At 44.0% G+C, this 24,936-nt stretch overlaps 1 protein-coding gene across 5 annotated transcripts in view; it reads left to right on the top strand.

Moving 5' to 3' along the window:
* The window catches only part of PPP1R9A (protein phosphatase 1 regulatory subunit 9A), a 145,032-nt gene that overhangs the window by 10,049 nt on the left and 110,047 nt on the right, over positions 1–24,936 (top strand). For all 5 annotated transcript variants that reach the window (XM_069959403.1, XM_069959406.1, XM_069959404.1 and 2 more), the window contains exon 2: positions 4,069–5,605. In XM_069959403.1, the coding sequence (XP_069815504.1) occupies positions 4,217–5,605 (1,389 nt within the window). In that variant the 5' untranslated portion in view covers positions 4,069–4,216. The remainder of the gene's footprint in view (positions 1–4,068; positions 5,606–24,936) is intronic.

Genomic DNA, 24,936 nt, shown 5'->3' with positions numbered 1-24,936 from the left:
CATTAGCAGTTTGTAGATACAGGATGGGACTGCAGATCCCCAAAATGCAGTAGCGTAGTACAACAGGCTAGAATAGAGAAGCAGGGCTGCTGTCAGAGGTCTGTGTGGTCACATGACAGCAATGGAGAAGGGGTGTGTGTTCAGCATGGACCAATCAGGAAGTGAGAATCACAGAGCTGTGCAGGAAGACAGTGACAGAAACTTTATATAGAGCAGTGTGAATGGCTGAGTGTAAGTGCAGGCACATTATAACAGCAGTGTGTATAGCTGAATGTAAGTGCAGGCAGATTATAGCTGCAGTGTATATAACTGAGTGTGAGAGCAGGCACATTATAGCAGCAGTGTGAATACAGGCACATTATAGCAGCAGTGTGAATGACTGTGTGTGAGTGCAGGCACATTATAGCAGCAAGATTTATAGCTTAGTGTGAGTGCAGGCACATTACAGCAGCAGTGTGAATGGCTGTATGTGAGTGCAGGCACATTATAGCAGCAGTGTGAATGGCTGAGTGTGAGTGCAGGCATATTATAGCAGCAGTGTGTATAGCTGAGTGTGAGTGCAGGCACATTATAGCAGCAGTGTGTATTGCTGAGTGTGAGTGCAGGCACATTATAGCAGCAGTGTGTATAGCTGAGTGTGAGTGCAGGCATATTACAGCAGCAGTGTGAATGGCTGTATGTGAGTGCAGGCATATTATAGCAGCAGTGTGTAAAGCTGAGTGTGAGTGCAGGCATATTATAGCAGCAGTGTGTATAGCTGAGTGTGAGTGCAGGCACATTATAGCAGCAGTGTGTATTGCTGAGTGTGAGTGCAGGCACATTATAGCAGCAGTGTGTATAGCTGAGTGTGAGTGCAGGCATATTACAGCAGCAGTGTGAATGGCTGTATGTGAGTGCAGGCATATTATAGCAGCAGTGTGTATAGCTGAGTGTGAGTGCAGGCATATTATAGCAGCAGTGTGTATAGCTGAGTGTGAGTGCAGGCACATTATAGCAGTAGTGTGTATAGCTGAGTGTGAGTGCAGGCACATTATAGCAGCAGTGTGTATAGCTGAGTGTGAGTGCAGACACATTATAGCAGCAGTGTGTATAGCTGAATGTAAGTGCAGGCAGATTATAGCTGCAGTGTATATAACTGAGTGAGAGAGCAGGCACATTATAGCAGCAGTGTGAATGCAGGCACATTATAGCAGCAGTGTGAATGACTGTGTGTGAGTGCAGGCACATTATAGCAGCAGGATTTATAGCTGAGTGTGAGTGCAGGCACATTATGGCAGCAGTGTGTATAGCTTAGTGTGAGTGCAGGCACATTATAGCAGCAGTGTGAATGGCTGTGTGTGCGTGCAGGCATATTATAGCAGCAGTGTGTATAGCTGAGTGTGAGTGCAGGAATATTATAGCAGCAGTGTGTATAGCTGAGTGTGAGTGCAGGCACATTACAGCAGCAGTGTGTATAGCTGAGTGTAAGCACATTTATAGCAGCAGTGTGTATAGCTGAGTGTGAGTGCAGGCACATTATAGCAGGAATGGAGAGGATGGGAAACACAAGGGCTGACAAACTGCAGGGAGCATGAAAGAATAAGCAGGACATAAGTGGGCACAGTATAGCTGCACTCTCTGTCTGGGAGAGAGGGGTTACAGCTATGAAGAGATTACCTCCACAGTCCTGTCCCTTCCTGGGTCAGAGTACAGGGCTGTAGACCCCGCTACGCAGACCATGCCCCTCCCCCACTCCCACCCAGTACAGGGAGCTCTTACACCAAAGCAATGCTCTCACACCAAGTCACAATTTTGAAAAACTGTGAGCTCTTCTTATAGAACACTCTTAATCCAAGTTACTCTTAAACCAAGGCACCACTGTATCTCCTTATTTTCCGTCAGAATTATTTATGGCGAATCCGAGCTCCAGGACGCTGACAAAAGGAGCCATTAAGTTAGGGCATAGTTTATGGGATGCATCCTCCTGCGTCACTTCACGGCCGTCACATATGCAGAACACTGGGGCTTTATTGTTTAGACCATTTTTCGCCTTTAAGGCAAAAGCGCTTCCTCGGCTCAGTGCGACTTCATTAAAACCTTCACCGTGCAAAGAGACAGTAACTCATCGCGAGCCGCCCCGGCCCACTATAGTCACAGCCCAGAGCTGCTCAGCGCTATTTAAAGGGATATCGCTCCCTAAAATCAGGAATAGACGCCCGGTGCAGGAAATTATCACCAAACACAGAGGCTGAATGGTGGGAGTGATGTCAGAAGGATAGTTTTCAAAATGGCTGCCTTAAAGGGGAGGCTTGATTTAAATAAATCCTAGTAAAATCCTTTTGGAGCATTTAGAGGTAAAAGTCAGGGTTTGGGATCAAGCTGGAAAACCATTGATTTCGATAGATCACCCTCTAGATTCATGTGCAAGATGCGGGCAAGATGATAGTTACACGTTAAAGAGGTTGTTCACCCAAATTTTCAACTGGTGTCAGAGATTTGTAATTTACTTCTATTTAAAAATCTCCAGTCTTCCTGTACTTATCAGCTGCTGTATGTCCTGCAGGAAGTGGTGTATTCTCTCCAGTCTGACACAGTGCTCTCTGCTGCCACCTCTGTCCATGTCAGGAACTGTCCAGAGCAGGAGAGGTTCTCTATGGGGATTTCCTGCTGCCCTGGACAGTTCCTAACATGGACAGAGGTGGCAGCAGAGAGCACTGTGTCAGACTGGAGAGAATACACCACTTCCTGCAGGACATACAGCAGCTGATAAGTACTAGAAGACTTGATATTTTTTAATAGAAGTAAATTACAAATCTGTGCAACTTTCTGTCATTAGTTGATTTGAAAGAAATTTTTTTTGCCCCTTTGAGGCCCCTTGAATCAGTCCATTGAAAATAATGGTGAGCTGTAGAGGTCCCTCATCCATAACGCTACCTGTATGTAGTGTAGATTAGATAGATAGGTTTTTACACAGTATGTGACTATACACACTCTGTTATAGGAGTCAGACCTATAGGAAACCATAGGAGCCCTTTAAAAGCGATAGACACTCTGCCCCCTCTCTGCCGGCCCAAGTCAATAAAAGTTGCATAGAGAGTAAATGGAATCATTCAGCAACAGAAGGGTCAGGACAGAAACTCAATAGGTCAGTCAGTGTGGCCGTGAATATAACATGCTGCTTTAAGTGCTCGGATGTAGCAGAGCTGAGTGTGGAACAACTGTTCAGAAGGGCCCACCTAGAACTTTCTTCAAAAATAATATTATTATAGAGGTACTCTGGCAAAAAAAATTCAAATGAGCTGGTGTCTGGAAGTTATATAGATTTTTAATTTACTTCTATTTAAAAATTTCCAGTCTTCCAGTACTTATCAGCTGCTGTATGTCCTGCAGGAAGTGGTTTATACTTGCCAGTCTGACACAGTGCTCTCTGCTGCCACCTCTGTCCATGTCAGGAACTGTCAAGAGTAGCAGAATTTTTCTGGTTCAATGTTTTTATTAGTTTTTTAAGAACAAATTACAAAAGAGTGAAAATCTATAAAAAATCATTTAATAAATGTTTTTTTGTTGAGGACCCTAATCTCGGAGAACCTGCTTTGTTCTGCAATACTTTATTTGACCAGAGGTGGCACTGCAGGAAAACTGAACTCTTACTGCTACAGATAACCGCTGATTACTGTGTTCAGCTTATTGTCAAGTGACTCTTTTAACAAATAGAGATTGAACAAAGCAGAGAACCCCTTTAAGGACTTCAGTTACCCCTTTTCAAGATTCTAGTCACATCACAACATGATAATATGGAGGAAATAATCCACTACCTTCCTTTGTTTTCTCTGTCAGTGAATTACATAGGTGATATCAGTGCTTGGGTACTTTGAGCTCTGTTATGTGTTTTATGGTATGACGAGATGTAACCGCCGGGGCCGCCATGCCCTTCAGCCTCCTTTACCAAGGTGATATGTGATTTATCAGCTTTCCCTCCATTTCCCTTCACATAAAACCACAAATATGCTATAATTAACAATATAAACAGGAGAAGACTGTATTTATCTGGATAAACATCTCTCATATAATTTCTTGTCTCTGTCACAGCTTGTCTTGAAGATTTGCGTAAGTTTTGATTGGAAGAGAGGCATGTAATAGCAGCAGTATTTCCACTGTAACACCACAAAATCCCTATGACAGGAGAACTCTGAGGAACGCGTCTTAGTCATCATGCACATTGTGCCGCTCTGCTGAAATGAACATGATGAAGACAGAAGCCACAGGAGAGCGTTCGAACCTGAGGAGCGCCTCACCCCACAGGAATGCCTACAGGACGGAGTTCCAGGCTCTCAAAAGTACCTTCGACAAACCAAAAGCCGATGGGGAAGCTAAGGCGCAAGGTGATGGGGATGTGCCTCAAACACAGCAGACCAGAGGACGGAGGTATGGTTCCAATGTCAATAGGATCAAAAACCTGTTCATGCAGATGGGTATGGAACCCAATGAAAATAATGGTGTTCCAACAAGGAAGCCCAAAGGGACACCATCCTCTCCTCAAAGGAGATCGAAGCCAAGAGAGGTTGTGGAGAAGAAAGAAGTATCGGACGTAAAGCTCAAGACTACTGTTTCCGAAAGGGTCAGTCGATTTGACACTTTGGATGGACCATCGTACTCTAAGTTTACAGAAACCAGGAAGATGTTTGAACACAGTACACAAGACTCTGGGATGAGTGGGCGCTGTAATTCAAGGAAGGATAGACGAGGATCTGGGGATCTTTTGGACGAGGGGCGCGGGAGTAAGTCAAATAGGGGGAGCAGCGATTCTTTGGACAGCTTGAGTTCCAGAACAGAAGCTTTGTCCCCAACCGTGAGCCAACTTAGCGCCGTGTTTGAGAACAGCGATTCTCCGAGCCCCAATACTCTGGAGAAAAACGAAAATATTGAAGGGTATTCGGTAACTGGACATTATCCGCTCAACATCACACCTTCGTCGGTGACTGATTTTGATGGTTATGGGCAAAATAAAGACTCAAATTCTTGGTCAATGGAAACTGACACAGATATATGTTTGGAGAACAATCATCAAAGGAACGTGGAGGTACCTCAAGAAGATGGCCACATCTCCCCTAAAGAGGCCAAAAGAGAAAAGAGCGTGGGCTGTAGCACCTCCAACGATAACATATTGGCCAAGAATAACCTCACGGATGGTGCCAATGACGTGAGGCACATAGCAAAAAAAACAGAGCACATAACACAACACAATAACCTGTCCGAGGATTCCGTGAATGCTTTTGATAGGACTAAATCAGGGGAATCTCCGACACCCATGGAGAACAACGACAATTTTTCCCCCAATCGTAACCATGGATCTCCCACTTCTCTCGATGTTGGGACAAGTATGACGGGTGACTTGAATTGTCTCTCTACCGTTCAGTCCTACGAACACTCCGATTATAATGTTTACAGAGTGCGCTCACGGTTTAACACAGATTGGGAAGAGACCGAACCCGGGGATGATGATGATGATAGCGATGAAAATAAGTCTTATGAGCCTGACATGGAATATTACGAGGTGCCAGGATTGCCTGAAGAAGAAGAAGTTCCGGTTCAGAGGAAAATTAAATTTAGTAAAGCACCTATAAAAGTAAGACGGGTTTACTTATTTTTTTACTGTTGATATATTGAAGGTTACTTAAGAGGCATAATCTATTAAAGGGGTTATCCCAGGGTTAGAACCGATCCAGGGAGGCCCAATGGTTGGGATCTCCACTAGTCTTAAAAATGGTGGTCATTTGTCTTAAGTTAAAGGAGCAGCAGGATGCTTGCCTGACCGCTTATGGGACATGGTCCCTTGGCTATGCCCTTGCGAGTTGTTGCTCTGTTTACTTAACAGGACAGCTGACCTCTGTTTTTGTGATTAGAGGGGGTCCCAGCAGTTACCTCCTATCCTGTGCGCAGGGATAACTTGTATTTCTTGTGGTTAGTTGAAATGTCTCTTTTTGCCCTCAAAACAGTGTGCGCTCTTTTTGTATTGGGGCTGTACCTGGTATTGCTGATAGAACTTTAAGTGTAATACCAGGCACAGACTACAAAAAAGAGTGGCGCTGTTTAACACATTTAAGTATAAAGCTGGCATACATAATTTTATCTGTGCTGGGCAGCCATCTGATGCGTCTGAGAAAGATAAGCTGCCCCCTAGAGGTGTCTGGCAGCAACTTTCACTCCTCTACTTGGGCAAGACTATGGTAAGGTCAAGAGAGATGCCGGCTATCTGTAGTGTGTGGCAAGCTTAAGGTTACTGTATAAGGTTCATGTTTTATGTTCTTGTGATATGGATCCTTCCGTATTTTTTTCTACCATACATGATGTTTTATAGAATCAGAAAAATAAGTCGATGAGCATTTCCACCTATAATAAAAAATAATTCCCCTGTGTAGAAGTGAATGAGAAGCTTTGTGGTGCATGCTCCCAATGCCAACTAACTATGTGACTAGACAGGACTTGATTCTGGAAGAGTAGACGACAACTCTTGTAGGAACTGAATGGTATCTAATTTTTGTAATTATGGTGAGTAGATCGGGCATCGCTAAATTGCCCAGTTGCATGATGGGACTAGAAATCTGACCATTGAAGTCCGGATCTGATTGCCATCAAAGAAGATTTACGACATGTAAATCTCATCGTGGTCTTCGCAATCCTTCCCCTTGAGAGTGTCCAGATGCCTCACCACCAGTCGGTGTCAGCGAGACATCTGCCCATCAAGGACCAGCTGCCAGAATATTTAGTAACTTTACAGCAAGAAGGAAAAGTCAAGGATATTTTTATTTTAGGTGTGAATCCTCATTAATTCCTCATCCGACAGTCCAGACAGAAATAGTCCCAAAGTCTTCAAAAATAAAAGTGGCGGCTCCTTGAGTCATTGGTGGGAAGTCCTGTTAGCGCCTTGAAGAGGTTTTATTTTTGAGCTTCGGCTTTTTCATGTTTTTTTTTTTTTACTAGTATTTTAAGGCTCTATAAACATTTCTTAGTGGTTGTTTCACATGTTTTGTTCCCTATCTTCAAACATCACCTATTCTGGGAATTTACAATCTTAAACGTGAAACTGAAGACAAGATAGATTGTTGAGCGTTTACCTGACATATCGCATTTCCTCGTGAGTCATTCTCTATTGCCGCTTCTACTGTTACGGCTTTTTTGTTGTACTAAGCAAGGTGATCGCTGGGAACAAACAGGAAGTGGAGACGTTTTCTGAGTTTACGTTGAATTTTCGCGTTTATAATCTTATTTATGAACCCACGGGCTTTCGATGGCTCCATTGCCTCACTTCTGTAGCTGCGGAATTTCTTATAAAATTGTCCAATTGAAGGCTAGCAAAAAGTTGTATTGTCAGTCATTAAGCGGTGAAGTAGAGGGACATAATGACTTTCCAGATCACATTGTATACATCTTCTTTTATCCAAGCTAGGGGCGAAAGTGTTGGAAACTTAAGATGACCATACACATACCAGCAAAGTTAGTCGAACCTGCCAAGGAGGGGGGGGGGGGACTAGGTAACTATCTTATGTGGGACATCATCTGTTGGGGAGAAGAAGGATCGGTCATGTTAAATCTTAATGCCTGATCCTTTGTTCTCAAAGGAGATAATCCGCTCAAACCACTCTCTCCCTTAATTAAGGTCCCCATATATGACTCTTCAACAACAGATGTTGTTGGGGGAAGATAGGGGTCAAGCTTAATGGATCTCCACTGCCCAGAGCAGTCTGACTCCGGCTTATACCTTTTTTTTCACAGAAACGTTTGGCCATGTCGAACATTCATGTGTATAGGGAGAAATAACCTTTGCTTATATTAATGGTGTATAGGCTCCTTTTAAGAGACACTGTCAGCCATTTTGATCAAGATAACTGGGTACATGGGACCTATCTTCTCCTAATGACTTGGGATCCCAGAAGTGACGTCAACGCCCATTGACTTGAGAACCCAGAGGTGGCATCACCACCCATTGACTTGGGATCCCAGAGGTGGCATCACCACCCATTGACTTGGGAACCCAGAGGTGGCATCACCATCCATGCACCAGTGGATGCCTCTTAAAGAGTATCTGTCATAAAAATAATAACTTTTGATGTGTCACAATTTATTGATCGCGGCAGGTCTTAGACCTGCTGTGATCAGGAGATATAGGCGAGAAGAGAGAATGACGGCCATGTGATCCACTCCCCATCTGTATCTCCTAATCAACTACTTCCAACAATATAAGACTATGAGGCTGCATTGTCGGAAATGGTAGCTGGCCGGGGAGTGGATGGCGCCGCTGTCGTGCTCTCTACACAGCTATATCTCTCCTGATCACAGCGACTCTCAGCAGGGAGGCCCACAGCAGTCAATAACTTTTTGACCTGACTGTTGACATGTCAAGATTTTAATGACAGTGACTCTGTAATTTTGTTAGGAGACCCTTTTAAATAATTTAATTTGTAAGATTCTCTTTTTGACCATACCTCTTCTCAAAGAACTTCAAGGCAATATGACGTACTTACAGTTTCCTAATAGCAGGAGAGCCACAGATTGTAGACCACATTCTATATATCCTTAGAGGGGGTAGAGACCAAGACCTCCAGCGACACTAAGCAGATGCACTGCAATGTGATAGGGTACTCTCTACAGTCCAGCTGATCCTACATATAATGGCTACGGCTAGCTACTATAAAATCCCTATTCTGCATTAGTAGGGATAGCCCAGGCTCGTACATGAGGGAGGAGATGGTACATTAGAGAGCTAGATCTTTTTTTTTTTATTGCATATCAAATTGCACATATAATGTGCGGGTTTGCAGTATCTCCTTTCTTAAAGGAGTTGTCCAGTTTATAAAAAATTCATACAACGTATTAATTCTGGATGGATAGGGGATATAGGTCTGCTTTCTGTTAGGTCTACGTCATTGGATGACTTTTTTTTATTCTGCTTTACACAGACAACCCATTGATGTGAATAGGTACCATGTAATGCTCGATTTGTCCTGTGGTGGCACTGCAGGGAAAATAAACACCTACTAACAGGTTTCCAATCTGATCGCTGGAGATCCCAGCGGAGGGACAATTTACTATCGGCTTATTGTCAATAACCCTTATAAAAGTAGGGATTATATAGAAATATTGAAACTTTTTGGCTCTTGGAACCCAGTGATGGAATATAATGGCCAGCCCCTAGAGGGTTAAAGAAGAAGTTCCGGTAGAAGAACCTTGGCCGGCCTCCATATAAAACCTTATCACAGTCCTGAATGTAAATGCAGATAGATGCGGGATTATCATACGGAGGGAGGGACATGGCTGACGCTGCAGATGGGAGTTTATCAGAATTTTTACATCCCGTAAGATTTTTTTAGACAACTTCGGCCATAAGCTAACTAGCTGTCAATATGTTAAAGTGCAGAATGCAGGTCGTGCATGTCTCAGGCTTACATACCCATAGTGTATTGTCTCAAATGATTAACGTCCCTGGAAATCTTACTTTTCGCAGAACACACAATTTTTTGTATTTTTTTTGTGCAATTTTTTATTTTTTTTTAAATCAACATGGAGGGCGATAGCAAGCAGTTTTGCAATATTCTCTCTTTTTCCCCTGAAAGTTTTCTATGTTTCTAATTTCTATGTTATACATATGGCCACTAGGTGTTTCCCTTCCTGCCAATCTGTGCTCCATGCTCCCTCTGTGCCGATATTTGTTTTTTTCTCTGTTCAAAAATAGAGACCAAACACAGGAATTCTCCGTCCTTTGCACGCTCACAGATACGACTTCACTGCGCATGTGTACAGCTGCTGGGGGTGCTCGCATTGTATGGTCAGCTCTCCTGTCGCACAGTACTAAAAGCTTTTTAATCACACAGTGATGGTATACTGACTGATATTTACTAACAAGGGTGTGCCTGTGGTTTTTTTCTTCTTTTTTCTTAATTGGTTTTTAAGTCATAGCGCTGCATATTGTACAATTCTTTCCATCAAACTGATGGGACTATCATAAAGGCTCCTGAAAGTCGCCTCTGACAGCAGTGTGAAGCCTTACAGTGCCCATACAAGTTAGATTAATGTTGGTTTATTCTGATGTTTTTGGTGAGACCAACCAACCATCTAATGTGTATGTCTATGGTGTCTGACTTTCCTCCAATGGTAGATGTTGGGGGATTTAAACATATCTGATCCTTTTGTTCTCTGGAGAGGTAAACCACCACCAGATTTCTCCTCTGCCCCTTTAGAAACATGTGTGCGTAGGGGCCCTATTACACGGGACGATTATCGTTATATGGTTCGCATTTAAATGATAATCGTTCTGTGTAATTACAGGGAACGATTGAAAAATCGTTCTTGTGTCATTGATCGTTAATTTAGATCTGAACCTAAAATCATTGTTAATCATTCGCTAATCATTCGCTGTAATTCCACATTCGTTCTCTGTAGTTCCGCACTTTTTTTCACTAATCGTTCAGTGTAATTGCACATTGTTTGTTGTTTTGCTTGGATCAGATGGAGTAAATGATTGTAGTAACGATCATAACTAACGACTATCGTTCTATGGTCAAAGATTTCAGCTTAACGATAAACAATCTCGTTTGCGATTGTTTATCGTTAGTCGTGAATCGTAAACGATCGCTTTGTGTAATAGGACCTTAAGTATTGGGGAGGAATCCTGAGAAATAGCTGGCGTCTGTTTGGCCAACAGCTGTCTGATGTTTATGGCCTCTTTTGGAAGTGGCGCACAACTAGGCTACATCAGGCACTCACTATCCCTGAGTGGATCGGTCATGGGTGGAATAACCTGGAACACTGGTTAGAGCTGTAGAGGGCAGAGTTACTGTTTTCCTCTATCGAGGCTGTTCTGGCGGTCGGATACCCTGATGCATGTGGAAAACAAGAAACCATATCACATGACCATTGGACGTGGCGGTATCACATATTACCCTTCTCTGCGGTTTCCCACTGAGCCCGATTTGTGAAAATGTTCCTTTATTCTTTATGCAGCGGGTTACCAGCCTTTATATGTTTGTTCTCCCCTGTTCACACCAATGGCTGTCTAGACTGAATAGCTCACAACCTGCTGATACGCACCTGTTCTGCAACTCGACATCCATTAAATTTCTGCTTAAAATGTTGACAACAACATGAGATCTGAAGCAGGTGCGACGAGAGGAAATCAAAGGAGCCGTAATTAAAAAGTTAAAAGTGCGTTTCATCGAAACCTTCAAAGTGCTGGAGAGTCATTTCAGTGACAAGGTGATAGCTGGCGCTAAGCATATCTATACTGAATTACGCCAAGCCCGACCATCAGTCACAACTTCACGGGGCTTATACTGACTTATCACAGAGGGTGGGACAACTGCCTATAGACAGTGATAGACTCGTTCAAGCCTCTCACCTTGCCAGTGGTTTCAGACTCCATCTTGTTCATCCCAGAGAGGGAAATTCTCAACCAGATTAAGTAATTGAGATTTTTTTACGTATGGCTTGTTTTTTCTGCAGTCTGCCGGTACATTACAGGTCCTCAAGAACAGATAAAAGACCTTCCCCGAGGCTGCATGTGCCATATCGATCCTGGTCCACTGCCAACATTTACATTTCCTCTGTTTTGTTGATGACGTCAGACTTGAGGGGTCTTGCGAAGTAAGATTTAGATGCTTTGTGCGCTAATATAGTCCCCCCAAATGGAAGTAAGAGAGTATATAGAAATACAGTATTGCTTAGATGGTTACATGCAGGTGCATCCCACCGCTTACTGTAATAGAAGACGATTGGGTTAAAGAGAAGATTGTTCTGTTTGCTAAAATGGTCAATGGGCAGGTTTGCAACAATGGACGTTATTTAATGACAGCAGCCGATCGCTTAATTACTATGTAATTCTGGACGGATTGTATACATGCAATATACACTCCGGCCAGGATTCCATGTGGCGCCACCAAAAACTTACATGTCAATTTTGTGCTGCCTCTTTTCATGCAAAGTCCGGCTCTGGACGGACTTTACATTGTCTGCAATGGTGATTGGAAGGTGGGCACACCCGAATGTGCCCGCATTCCAATTCCAAAGAAGTGATGTTCATTCTGGGGTGAACTACACAGACAGCGGCCATTTTATGACACGGCCGTGTAACAGAACGGCCGCTGTCTTACATAGTGTGAATGTGGCCATAGGCTGTATCCATGGTTTTTTGGCAGCCCTTAGATACCTTTTTGGATTTATCAAAGTTAAAGTGTTAAAGTATGTGATACAAAACGGATAATTCTGTACTGCCACCTTAATGTCCGTCATTAAGTACCATACGCAATATGTTCCTCAGGCATTGTGACACTCCAAGGCCATGTTCACATGGTGGTGTCAAGAAAGATCATCCCGGCCGGTACTGCAGTACTGGCTGGATGATCTTCACTCTTGATGAATTGGGATGCGGGTGCAACCGTATACCCCACATCCTAATTCGCCACTGCACACAATGGAGTGTGCGTCCGGTGCCGCGCGCTCCATTGTGTGCACTGACAGGTTTTCTGCGGCCGCTATTCAGTGAATAACGGCCGCAGAAAACTGACATGTCAGTTTTTGCGGCGGCACTAGGGATCCTGGGCGGAGGGTATATCATGTGTATACGCTCCATACGATTCCATAGACGGCAGCACTAATCACAGTCGTTGTTGCAAATCGGCAACAACGGCCATGATTACTATGGAACTTAGGTAGTGTGAACATAGCCCAAGGGTGAAGAGGTTTCTCCCCCACTCCTTTTCCCTGTGTACGTGTCCCGTTTTTCGATGTTTATTCCAACCTTCATCGGTTATAACATTTACAATTTTTGTAGAGAAAAAGATCCAAGACACCCGAGACTGAAGATTAATAAAATGTTCATTTACATCATATAAAATAAAGGTGTCGGGATCTTTCTGGAGCCAGGACTAAAGAAGAATTGACAAATGTGCATCCGCAAGAAACTCAACCCATTTTGGTGCCAGGCGCGCTTCTATCAATCTGTGAGTCGTGCCCAGGTTACCATGGTTACTAAAAACAATTATGATGATAAAAACAGAAAAACATCAAAATAACAGTATGCGGAGAAAAGCCGTGAACCTACTTAGGAAAATGGCTCCAACCGTTTAGGCAACGTCTGATTCCTGCCGGGATAAGTACGTCTTGTAAGAGTTTTTAACACAAAGTCTCGTTGCCTTTGAATTCTCCACTTCTGACATCAACTTTTTTAAAAATTTTGTGCGGCTACATTTGTACATTTTTGTTACAAAATTGATATCTGGATTTTATGTCAAATAGTTTGGTCTTTCTGTATAAAATTACTGGTCCGACGCCAGATGGTAAAGGGGTCCCGGGCTCGCAGACTGAGATGTACGAGTATATATTATAGTTTTGTCACTTCTCGTCTCGACTCATCATTTGCATACGGGTGTGCACGGCGTTGGCCGGCGTTACAATACATATTCATGAGCGGTAATGAGAGTGTGAAATGCGGGCGCCTGTTAATTTGTGTTCCTGTGTCGCTTTACGTGACATTGACAGATTGCACCCATACACGTCCCCGGTTGTTGCAGGATATTTCACAGCCACCAGACGACCATCACCCCCAACTAATTTCCATTCTAACTAATGTATTGTATAGGAAATTTTTTTTGCATGGGGCAGAAATACTGTGGAACCCAGTGGACCCCATTGTAAGTTAGTGCGGTCTCTCGGAATCTGGCTTACAATAGTTTCCTACGAAGAAAGTGGGATTTTGGTGGGACCGACTGACTACAGTATCTAATGTCAAACAGATCATTACGGGGGAGAGAAGAGTTGGACATGTTGAATTTTTGGGAGATAACCTGCTTTCAGGGCTGTCCTCTATCCATTCAGAACATATAAATCAATGTACGAACTGGAAATTCATGTATATGGAGGAATCAGGAGAGATGGACACTATGGTGTATGTAAATGATATATCTTGCCTTAAGGGATCCTGCCAGCAGCTTGCAGTGTAATGAAAGAGTCAAGGAGTCATCTCACTGCATTTATCTTTGCTATTGCTGCAAGCACGCCTTCTGCCTGATGATTGATGGCCCCTCCCTGCTGTGACATCAGCTGTCAATCATCAGACAGGAGGCGTACTTGCAGCAGGTGGAAAGATAGATGCAGAGAGATGACTTAGCTGCTGTGTAACGCCCCAATGATGCCATATAATTGATTCACATACAGCACAGAGGGTCAACAAAGTTTAATATCTAAACATTTATATCAGACACTTATATCATGTATGGGATGGGTATTAAACAACTCAAAAGCTCCCTCTAAAGTGTTTTTTCTGAACTCCTAATACTGGTGGCTTATCCATAGGACAGGCCATCTGTATCATATTGGTGGCTTCTAACAACTGGCATCCACATGAATGAGCCCTGATCAGTGGTGGTGCCCCTATGACGCATGTTGCTTTTCAAAAAAGCCTTCCAGTACTTATCAGTTGCTGTGTGTCCTGCAGGAAGTGGTGCATTCTCTCTAGTGTGACACAGTGCTCTCTGCTGCCACCTCTGTCCATGTAAGGAACTGTCCAGAGCAGCAGCAAATCCCCATGGAAAACCTCTCCTGCTCTGGACAGTTCCTGACATGGACAGAGGTGGCAGCAGAGAGCACTGTGTCAGACTGGAAAGACTACACCACTTCCTGCAGGACATACAGCAGCCAAAAAGTACTGGAAGACTGGAGATTTTTTAATTGAATTAAATTACAAATCTTTGGCTATTTCTGGCTCCAGTTAATTTGAAACTACCCCTTTAAATAAATTTTCTGACCTTTTATTTGAGAATGTGATTCCATATATAAACATTTGAATCAATACCAGTTTTAGGAAAGAACATGCATCAAAATTCCTATTAATCTGGCATCTAAATATCTATCTGGTGTTTGTATATGTTTCTTTATTATTCCGCCAGAATCATCAATATTTATTTCTCCTGTAATTCCCCAGCAGTGAAAAATGTAAAATAAACCTCTCCAAACCTGTGTTGCATCCCCCCCCCCTCCCCCTCCGCTCTGCACTTAGTAAATGAACTTGCGGAGGATTCGGCTGCAGTTATTAACCTCCTTTTTGGAAAACAAACAGATGGGGCTTTGTTGTTCCTCATTAGATACAGTGTTCTCGGCAGCGATTGTTATATTCGGCATCGGTCACATGAAACAGCTTAATATTTACAACAACAAAAAAAGAAAAAACTAGCAGCGTTTTAATCGTGGTCCTCCAGGGTTGCAGCATAGCAGCTGCTGAAATTGCTCTATTTTTGCCGCTCGGAATCAATATCCTGTGTAAATTTCCCATGAGGCGAGATACGGAGAGCAGAGATGACATAGGAACCTATTTACCAGCAGAAGAGCTGCCATGTTGGTTTCCCAGAGAGCTCCTGTAACACGTTCAGCGGCGGCTCAAGATCACTTAGAAAGAGCGGGGGTCTCCGAGATGTCGGGAAATGAAGGATATGAAGGGTATAGGAAACAATCTTTGCATTGTGTAGGATAAAGGCTGAGCAGAAGCCATTCACCCATGTGATCCGAAGGCGCTTCTCCGCTCTGTATCTGCACAATGCTCGCCTGGTTTTATAGCAAATGCAAAAGTTTTCTCCGCGGTCGACTTTTCTGAAAGTTTTTGAAATTTTTTGCCCACCTGTTTAGAAGAATATGTCCATCCTTAGGCTGTGTTCACACAGCGTAAGTTTTGTATTAATCACGGTCGTTGTTGCCGATTTGCAACAATGGCCGTGATTAATACAAAACTTACGTTGTACTGCAGTCAGATAGTATACACTCTGGCCGGGATCCCTAGCGTCCGCATGAAAAACTGACATGTCAGTTTTTTGTGGCCGCTATTCATTTAATTTTCGGCCACACAACCCTGACAGGTCACACAATGGTGAGTACGGCTTCGGCCGCACCCTTCATTGTGTTCAATGGTGAATTGGGATGTGGGCGCACATGGATGCCCTGGCATCCCAATTCAATAGAATTGAAGTTTATCCAGCTGGTACTGCAGTTTTGGCCGGGATAAACTTCACTGACACCAGACGTTCTGTGACACGGTCGGGTCACAGAACGGCCATTGTCATATGATGTGTGAACCCGGCCTTATTGTGCACAATCTTCCCTAAGTCTAGATTAACATGGATGCATTAGCCTTCGTATTATGGCTCAATACAAAATGAGAGCCGTAGGGAGCAAAAACAAGCCCCACGGTATACAGTGCAATAGAACAACACTGTCCCATATGGCTAAAGTACTGTTGATGTATTCCGTTCCTGTACGAGACAAGATGACTCGTCAGACAGATAGGAGACTACATTGGACATAAGTGTCAGGAAATTATCCGGCAATACAGCAAACCGACGCAGCTAATCGCAGCATAAGGAAAGTCGTCTCACTTGGACGAGGATACAAGTAAAACACATTTGATAGGGAATGACCATGTGACAGCCGCATGCATCCTGGGAACTAGTTCTACACACTTTATGCCAAGGGTAATTTTGCATAAATATCTGAGGATGCACTTTAAGATTTCCAGATCTCTGCTTGCTGTCCGTCAGTGGAAACATGATGGCGGATTTACCGTTACAAATGAAACAGACTTACTTGGCTTAGACCATATTTATTATGTGTTTTTGACATAGTTACACCTCTCCAGAAAAGAGATCAAAGGAGTAATGTTTCTCATTGAGGAGAGCATCATAACGTTGCATAAAGACTTGTTGGCTGTTCAGGTTCCACTGGGAATTCTGGGAAACAGGTCTTTGACGCCACCTTTACTGTTTGACTCTGTAGAAGCCTTGGGGCTGTACTAGATGGGGTAACGCACCAGGTAAGTGAGCACTGATCTACTAGATTGGCGCTCGCTTACAGAGCCTATTATATGACTCGATTATCGTGCGGCAAGGGGTAAAAGTTATAATACTTACCTGTCCAGACTTCCCCGGTGTCCTGCTGCCTTTTCCCCGCTCACCATAGCTGCCCCTGAAGCTGTTTCTGAAGTGACAGACTGCACAGCCAATCACTGACTGGGATGAAACAGCTCCGCGACCAGTGATTGGCTGAGCGGCCTGTCACTTCAGAGACCGGCTCAGAAGCTGGACAGGTAGGTATACCTTTTTATTATTTTCTATACACAGTCGTCCGCCGTGCATCAGCTATTGTAGTATGCAGTAAAAGGTATATCAGATAATAACAATTACTATTCAGTGACAGCAGAAACAGTATTATCAGCTTGTTTTCCTTTCCAACTGGCTGATAACAGAGAACAATGACATCATCAGTAATATGTAAGTGAGGTTGATTTAGTTAATATGATTCTCACCCTTTCTGTCCAGTGCAGCACGCGCTCATCTCCATGTTATTTCAGTCTCTGCTTCCGTCTGTCTAGCGTGGGGAATAACCTTGGGATGACCCATCCGCTCTTGTTACGGCCCATCTGCTCACATTCAGCCATCGGCGTTGCTCATTTTCAGGCGTTTGTGGGAAATGAACCATCGTTTTGGTTTGTCAGATTGTAGCCCAGCCGTATTTGTCCTTCCTAAAAAGCTGCTGGCTTTAGAGAGTGGTAACGTGTGAGGGTCAGAGGCCGACAACGACTCTGCTACCTCCACGTGATGAGACGTCTCTGATCGATTAGGAAACTTCTGACTTCCATCTTACCTAGAATTCCCCATGGTAAGGGTAAATGCACAGGTAGGGTAAATGCACAGGTAGGGTAAATGCGGGGATAGCAGGAAAGTGGATAACATTTTTAACAAATCACCAAGACCTTGCAGAATTTTTTAACAAACTTTTTGCATGGAAATGTAGATATTTTTTGGTGCTCTGTGACCTGGCCGTGTCACCGAACGGCCGGTGTCAGTGAAGATCATCCCGGCCACTACTGCAGTAAAGGCCGGATGAACTTCATTTCTGTTGAAAGGATGCGGGCGCATTCGCGTGTCTCCGCATCCCAATTCCCCATAGCACACAATGAAAAGTGCGCCCAGTACCGCACTCTACATTGTGTGAGCTGTCAGTTCTGTACGGCCACTATTCTGCAAAAAACTGACTTGTCCTTAGAGGAGGCTTAAAAATGTTTTGTTTTTGGCCACACATCTTCCGGTGTAAATGTGAGGTCAATAATGATAAAAGCAAACTCACAGCAGGAATATTCCTATATCCGTGCTGTCAGTTTCCAGATCACATAGCAGTGTATACTTACCTAGAGGGCTGCTGCTGTGGTACGGCATCCTGTTCTCTTGCTCTCCTGTCCAGCTGCTGTATATTCAGACCGCCCCGACTCCTCTGGCTGTCAGTCATTCTGGAGTAAGTGTTGACCTGAACATACAGCGGCTGGATGGGAGAGTTGGAGAACAGGATGCTGCATTAAATCAGCAGCGCACTAGGTAAGTCTGCACTGATGTGTGATCTGGAAACTGATGGCACAGATATATACATATCTGTGCTATCAGTTTCCATGGCTGCACGAACGATGCAGGGATCATTTGTGCAGCCTGGCCGCTTGATTTCTCATGTCATCTTACTGATCTCATTTTTTGCCGCTGGTTTGTGGCCGCCTGTGGCTGAGAAATCATTTAATGTTAAAGGACCCCAAGTGTCCGTGTAGAGAACGTGTTTTAGGAGAAAATGTATTGCTTGTCAAATTTTCCTCGAGTGCTATAGATCTTGCTGTTTTAGCCCCATATGGAATCTGCATGGAATTAGCATGCAAACATAAAGTATGAGTGCAGGATCAGACTACTCAGGGTTTGTTTGTAGTCTGTTACCATGGAGACATAGCAGCTGTAGATACAAAATAATAATATATATATTTTTATTATTATTATTATTATTATTATTACTGTAGAAATGTTTAGCTTTAAAAATAAAAAAATCTGGGTCGAATATATATAGGACTCGTGGTGGATCCATTGTATAAAGGCTGAGCACATAACCCCATCACTTCCCTATGATGTTATTCACATCTGTGACACTACAGTGGAGAGGCCAGACAGGACGCGGCTCGTGTTACAGCTGTAATGTCACTACCTGGCAGATACATTGTGCGGAGCGTGTAATGACTACAGCGCCACACAGGAGAGATGACATAATCCTCTGGACGTGGAGTAACGTTATCATCACCCAGGGATCCATGAATACTGCACGGACATGTCAGCTCTGATATACAGCTCACAGTCCATGACCACTATTTTATGATTTATATCAAGTTAATCTACATAAAAACATTAGCTGTATACACACTTTATACTGCTGATCCTGTACTGATCCTGAGTTACATCCTGTATTATACCCCGGAGCTGCGCTCACTATTCTGCTGGTGGGGTCACTGTGTACATACATTACATTACTGATCCTGAGTTACATCCTGTATTATACTCCAGAGCTGCACTCACTATTCTGCTGGTGGGGTCACTGTGTACATACATTACATTACTGATCCTGAGTTACATCCTGTATTATACTCCAGAGCTGCACTCACTATTCTGCTGGTGGGGTCACTGTGTACATACATTACATTACTGATCCTGAGTTACATAATGTATTATACTCCAGAGCTGCACTCACTATTCTGCTGGTGGGGTCACTGTGTACATACATTACATTACTAATCCTGAGTTACATCGTTTATTATATTCCAGAGCTGCACTCACTATTCTGCTGGTGGGGTCACTGTGTATATACATTACATTACTGATCCTTTACTGATCCTGTATTATACTCCAGAGCTGCACTCACTATTCTGCTGGTGGGGTCACTGTGTACATACATTACATTACTGATCCTGAGTTGCATCCTGTATTATACTCCAGAGCTGCACTCACTATTCTGCTGGTGGGATCACTGTGTACATACATTACATTACTGATCCTGAGTTACATCCTGTATTATACCCCAGAGCTGCACTCACTATTCTGCTGGTAGGGTCACTGTAATGTGGCACAAGCTGTATACCCCCTCCCCTCCATCTTGCATAACACTCAGGCCCATGGTATGGGGGGTAAGTCTGGATCTGTAGCTCCTCTAGTATGATGAGGCCGCTGTCCCCCATGTAATCTCCTCATCCTCCAGCGATATAGATGCAGCTTTTTGCAAAATTGGGCAATTTATTTTTCCATTATCAGTCCCGGCAGCAGCAGCAGAGGAGGTGATGGGGATGTTATTGCCTGCCTGGTATAACTCCGCTCTAAGGGATCGGTGCAGAGCCGCAGCCGATGAGCCGGGGGCCACACTGATAATTGAAGGCATTACTGCTATAAGAGATAGTAGTGGGGGGGTCTGGTGGGATGGATCGGTCCCAGAATAGACGACTCTCATACAGGAAGAAGGAATGAAGAGCCTCACTGAAGCTTTATTAAGCTATCTGTTTGTGCAGGTAGAGGGAGCTCTCTTAGATGTTCAACTTAAAGGGATTGTTCACCAAAAAAATTCTTTTTTTCAAATCAACTTGTGCCAGAGATTTGTAATTTACATCTGTTGAAAAATCTTCAGTCTTCAAGTACTTATCAGCTGCTGTATGTCCTGCAGGAAGTGGTGTATTCTCTCCAGTCTGACACAGTGCTCTCTGCTGCCACCTCTGTCCATGTCAGGAACTGTCCAGAGCAGGAGAGGTTTTCTATGTGGATTTACTGCTGCTCTGGACAGTTCCTGACATGGACAGAGGTGGCAGCAGAGAGCACTGTGTCAGACTGGAGAGAATACACCACTTCGTGCAGGACATACAGCAGCTGTTAAGTACTGGAAGATTGAAGATTTTCCAGTAGAAGTAAATTACAAATCTGTATAACTTTCTGGCACCAGTTGATTTGAAAGATTTTTTTTATGAACCACCCCTTTGATGCATACTTGTTGCATGCATGCATGAGAAAGCTGTAGTGAACAACCTACCTACTGTTTAAATATTACTTTTTATGTTAAACAGATTTTATAAGAATTTTTGGTGACATTTTTTCCTAATTTTCCTTTTTTCTCTTTATATTATATAATAATCCTGATATCTTGCAGTTCTCATTTTCACCACTGGGGCTAAAACTAAGCTGAGATTTCCTGTTGTGTCTTTGCTGATAAGAGGAGGCTGCTGTAAAGTGATCTGTACAGAATTGCAGCATCATGTGACACCAGTAGGTAGAGGAAGCTCCCTGTGGGATGTCCTCTTCACAGGTCAAAGAGCGCTCAGTAATGTCTCACACTCATCTCAAGGGGACAGAGTTTGTCTATTGTTGTCTATGTCCATGAGTCTTGCAGTAAAGTGTGTCACTAAATGCTGTTAAGAACAGCCCAGGCAAGTTGGTCTCCCCCATAACAATGTACAAAAAGTGAAATAAACAAATTAAAGTCAGAAAATAGAAACAGATAAAAATAAAAAAAGTTTTTGCATCTCAGTAAAAAAAAAAATTAGGTTACACATTCTCTTTCAAACCCTGGGGTAAGATCTATTATCACTCTATTAGACACTCCCCTCTCCCCTTTTTATTGCCTGGTATTACAGCTTGATCCTTGAGTTCAAGAGCAAAAGAGTGAAGACAGGTTAGAAGTGATGAGTGGAGGAGGGCGGGCGTGATAACAGGAGGAGGAATCATTTTTGTCTGATAAGATATATTATACATTCCCTTATTTTCAGTTGCACTATTGATCAGTGGTGCCTGTTTAAAATCCTCGTTCTCGCTGTGTGGTATGTGGATGTTCTAGATCCCACGGAGAGTTACTCACTTTTGCTGTAGTCATGAGGGTGAAGGTTTTCATTTTTGTCAGGGGGGGGGGGGTTTCTAGAACCTTTCCTGTTTTCATGGTTTCTGTTTCTTCTTTCTCGTTTCTGGATCTTCCTTGCCCTCTGTAAGTGTAAGGGATTTTTGTTTTGTCGTGGAAACGTGTGAACGTCATATGAGAAAGCAGAACGTACTTGTAGAAAATGCGTCCATTATTATGGTCCCACACCACATGACACGTGAGTATCTGTGTGACCTTCGCTGTACGGCCCCATGATAGTAAGGAAAAGATTTATAGCGATAACCAAACTTACAAATTTACATTGTTGCTACTTTGTACTTATAGCCATCATTTTGCACTCAGTTGATATGGATTGAGCGCTGCGGTAATAATTGATACTCACCTGTCCCTGCTCTAACACCACCCAGTCCTCTCCCTTTCTTCTCACTTCCAATGGCCGAAACTGTGGGAACTGAGTGGGGGAGCAGGCAATTTCTACAGAGGGTCGGCACATGATTGGAAACAGAAAGCAGAGGAGAGGCCTAGGGAGCAGGCAGGGGATCAGGGGAGGTGAGTATGCCTTACTTTCTATATAGAAGCACCCAGGGGAATTTCTGTAGAAAGAAGATGGTCCCTTTTATAGGTTGTCAGCGTAATGCTTGGATGATGCTCTTTGTAGCCTTTGTCTAGTCAGCCCGGTGATACTCCATCTTTATTGTTCGGTACAGTCAGGTGACTTTCCTTCTTGCTGACCATATGAATAGCGTCCTTACAGACTGTCCCGTCATCATGTCGCTTCCATACACTGACACATATATTCATGACAAATAGCCGCTACTCATCTCTGCTATTCTCATAAGCTTTCATTCATAATGTACTGCGACCACTTACCCAAACATACGTGGTGGTGGGTGCTATGTGGCAGGTGCTGTATGGTGGATGCTGTATAGTGGGTGCTGTATGGCGGGCAATGTGTGGCAGGTGCTGTATGGTGGACCCTGTGTGGCAGGTGCTGTATGGCGGGCACTGTGTGGCAGGTGCTGTATGGCAGGCACTGTGTGGCAGGTGCTGTATGTTGGGCACTGTGTGGCAGGTGCTGTATGGCGGGCACTGTGTGGCAGGTGCTGTATGTTGGGCCCTGTGTGGCAGGTGCTGTATGGCGGGCACTGTGTGGCAGGTGCTGTATGGTGGGCCCTGTGTGGCAGGTGCTGTATGGCGGGCACTGTGTGGCAGGTGCTGTATGGCGGGAACTGTGTGGCAGGTGCTGTATGGCAGGCACTGTGTGGCAGGTGCTGTATGGTGGGCCCTGTGTGGCAGGTGCTGTATGGTGGATGCTGTATAGTGGGTGCTGTATGGCGGGCACTGTGTGGCAGGTGCTGTATGGTGGGCCCTGTGTGGCAGGTGCTGTATGGTGGATGCTGTATAGTGGGTGCTGTATGGCTGGTGCTGTATGGCGGGCACTGTGTGGCAAGTGCTGTATGGTGGATGCTGTATAGTGGGTGCTGTATGGCGGGTGCTGTACAATGGGCACTCTATGGTGGGTGCAGTATCGTAGGCACTATATGGTGAGTGCTGTATGGTGGGTGCTGTATATTGGGCACTGTATGGCAGGTGCTGTATAGTGGGCACAGTATGGTGGGTGCTGTATAGTGGGCACAGTATGGTGGGTGCTGTATGGCGGGCACTGTGTGGCAGTTGCTGTATGGCGGGCACTGTGTGGCAGGTGCTGTATGGTGGGTGCTATGTGGCAGGTACTATATAGTGGGAACTATGTTGCTGGTGCTGTATTGAGGGCACTGAGTGGCAGGTGCTGTATAGTGGGTACTGTATGGTGGGTGCTGTATAGTGGGTACTGTAATGTGGGTGCTGTATTTTGGGCCCTGTATAGTGGGTACTGTAATGTGGGTGCTGTATTTTGGGCCCTGTATAGTGGGTACTGTATGGTGGGTGCTGTATTTTGGGCCCTGTATAGTGGGTACTGTAATGTGGGTGCTGTATTTTGGGCCCTGTATGGTGGGTGCTGTATAGTGGGCACTGAGCGTTCTGTGTGATCGGGGAGCACAGTGCGGAGAGTACAATGCTCGGTGCCTAGAAGGGCGATGAATCTTGCAGACAAATCTGATTACTTTCCAGGAAACAATAATGCGGGTATTGTAGAAGACGCCACCGGGCAGATGTGTGAGAAATCCAGGATGACAGCTGAATGTTATGCTGTAAGGAAGGGAGAGATTCTTATCAGAAGCCCAGATACTAAACCCAACCGATATGTTATAGGTTATATAATAATATAATAGTAATATAAAACACAACCGATATGTTATAGGAGAAAAGTATATAAATACCACTAATAATATAATAGTAATATAAAACACAACCTATATGTTATAGGAGAATAGTATATAAATACCACTAATAATACAGTATAATAGTAATATAAAACACAACCTATATGTCGTATGAATGGAGAAAAGTATATAAATAACAGTAATAAGATAATAATAATAATACATCTGCACATTAGGCGTCTTCTGGCTCGCCTCCTCATTCAGTCCAATCCGGATGGGTCCTAGCACTGGCCGTAATTGCAGATTTACCTATAGAAGTCTATGGGAGCGTCCGTTATGTTTGCGGATCCATAATGTTTACAAAATAAATAACATCTGCAGAAAATACCGACCACCCTGATTTATCTATCACCTTGCGGATCTGCAAAAACTACGGCGTACGGATGTAAATTTTTCTGCGGATTGCAGACTATGTTGGTGGACGACGTATACCATACTGTATGTGTGAATGAGGCCTTCTCTTTATACCTGTGCAGAGGAGCATCAGGGCTGTGCTGTATCCTCCCCCAGCTGCTCCTCCTCCCCTCTCACAGCCGGATTCATCCCCCTCCCTTCCCCTGCCTCTCCTCTCCTCTTATCACATGGGTTCACATGATAGGTGATATATGATGGCTGGGGGCTCCTCTGCAGGGACCCCTAGTTATCTCTGCTGATGGTAGTCAGGAGGAGACACTACCATCTAGTCTGCTTCGTTGAGGCTGCCGTCTGCATCTTCTCCTTCCTGTAGTTGTGCAGAATGGTAGAATAGGATAGTGAGAGTCGCTGTTTCTCTTCTTTGTTGCAATCTGCACAATAGTAAAACAACTACAGTGCAGTACGGCAATCACTACAGTGCAGTAAGGCAATCACTACAGTGCAGTAAGGCAATCACTACAGTACAGTAAGGCAA

The sequence above is a fragment of the Dendropsophus ebraccatus genome, chromosome 2 (assembly GCF_027789765.1).
Source record: "Dendropsophus ebraccatus isolate aDenEbr1 chromosome 2, aDenEbr1.pat, whole genome shotgun sequence".
NCBI lineage: Eukaryota > Metazoa > Chordata > Amphibia > Anura > Hylidae > Dendropsophus > Dendropsophus ebraccatus.
Note: the sequence above shows the minus strand (reverse complement) of the source record. Positions and strands in the feature narration are given on the sequence as shown.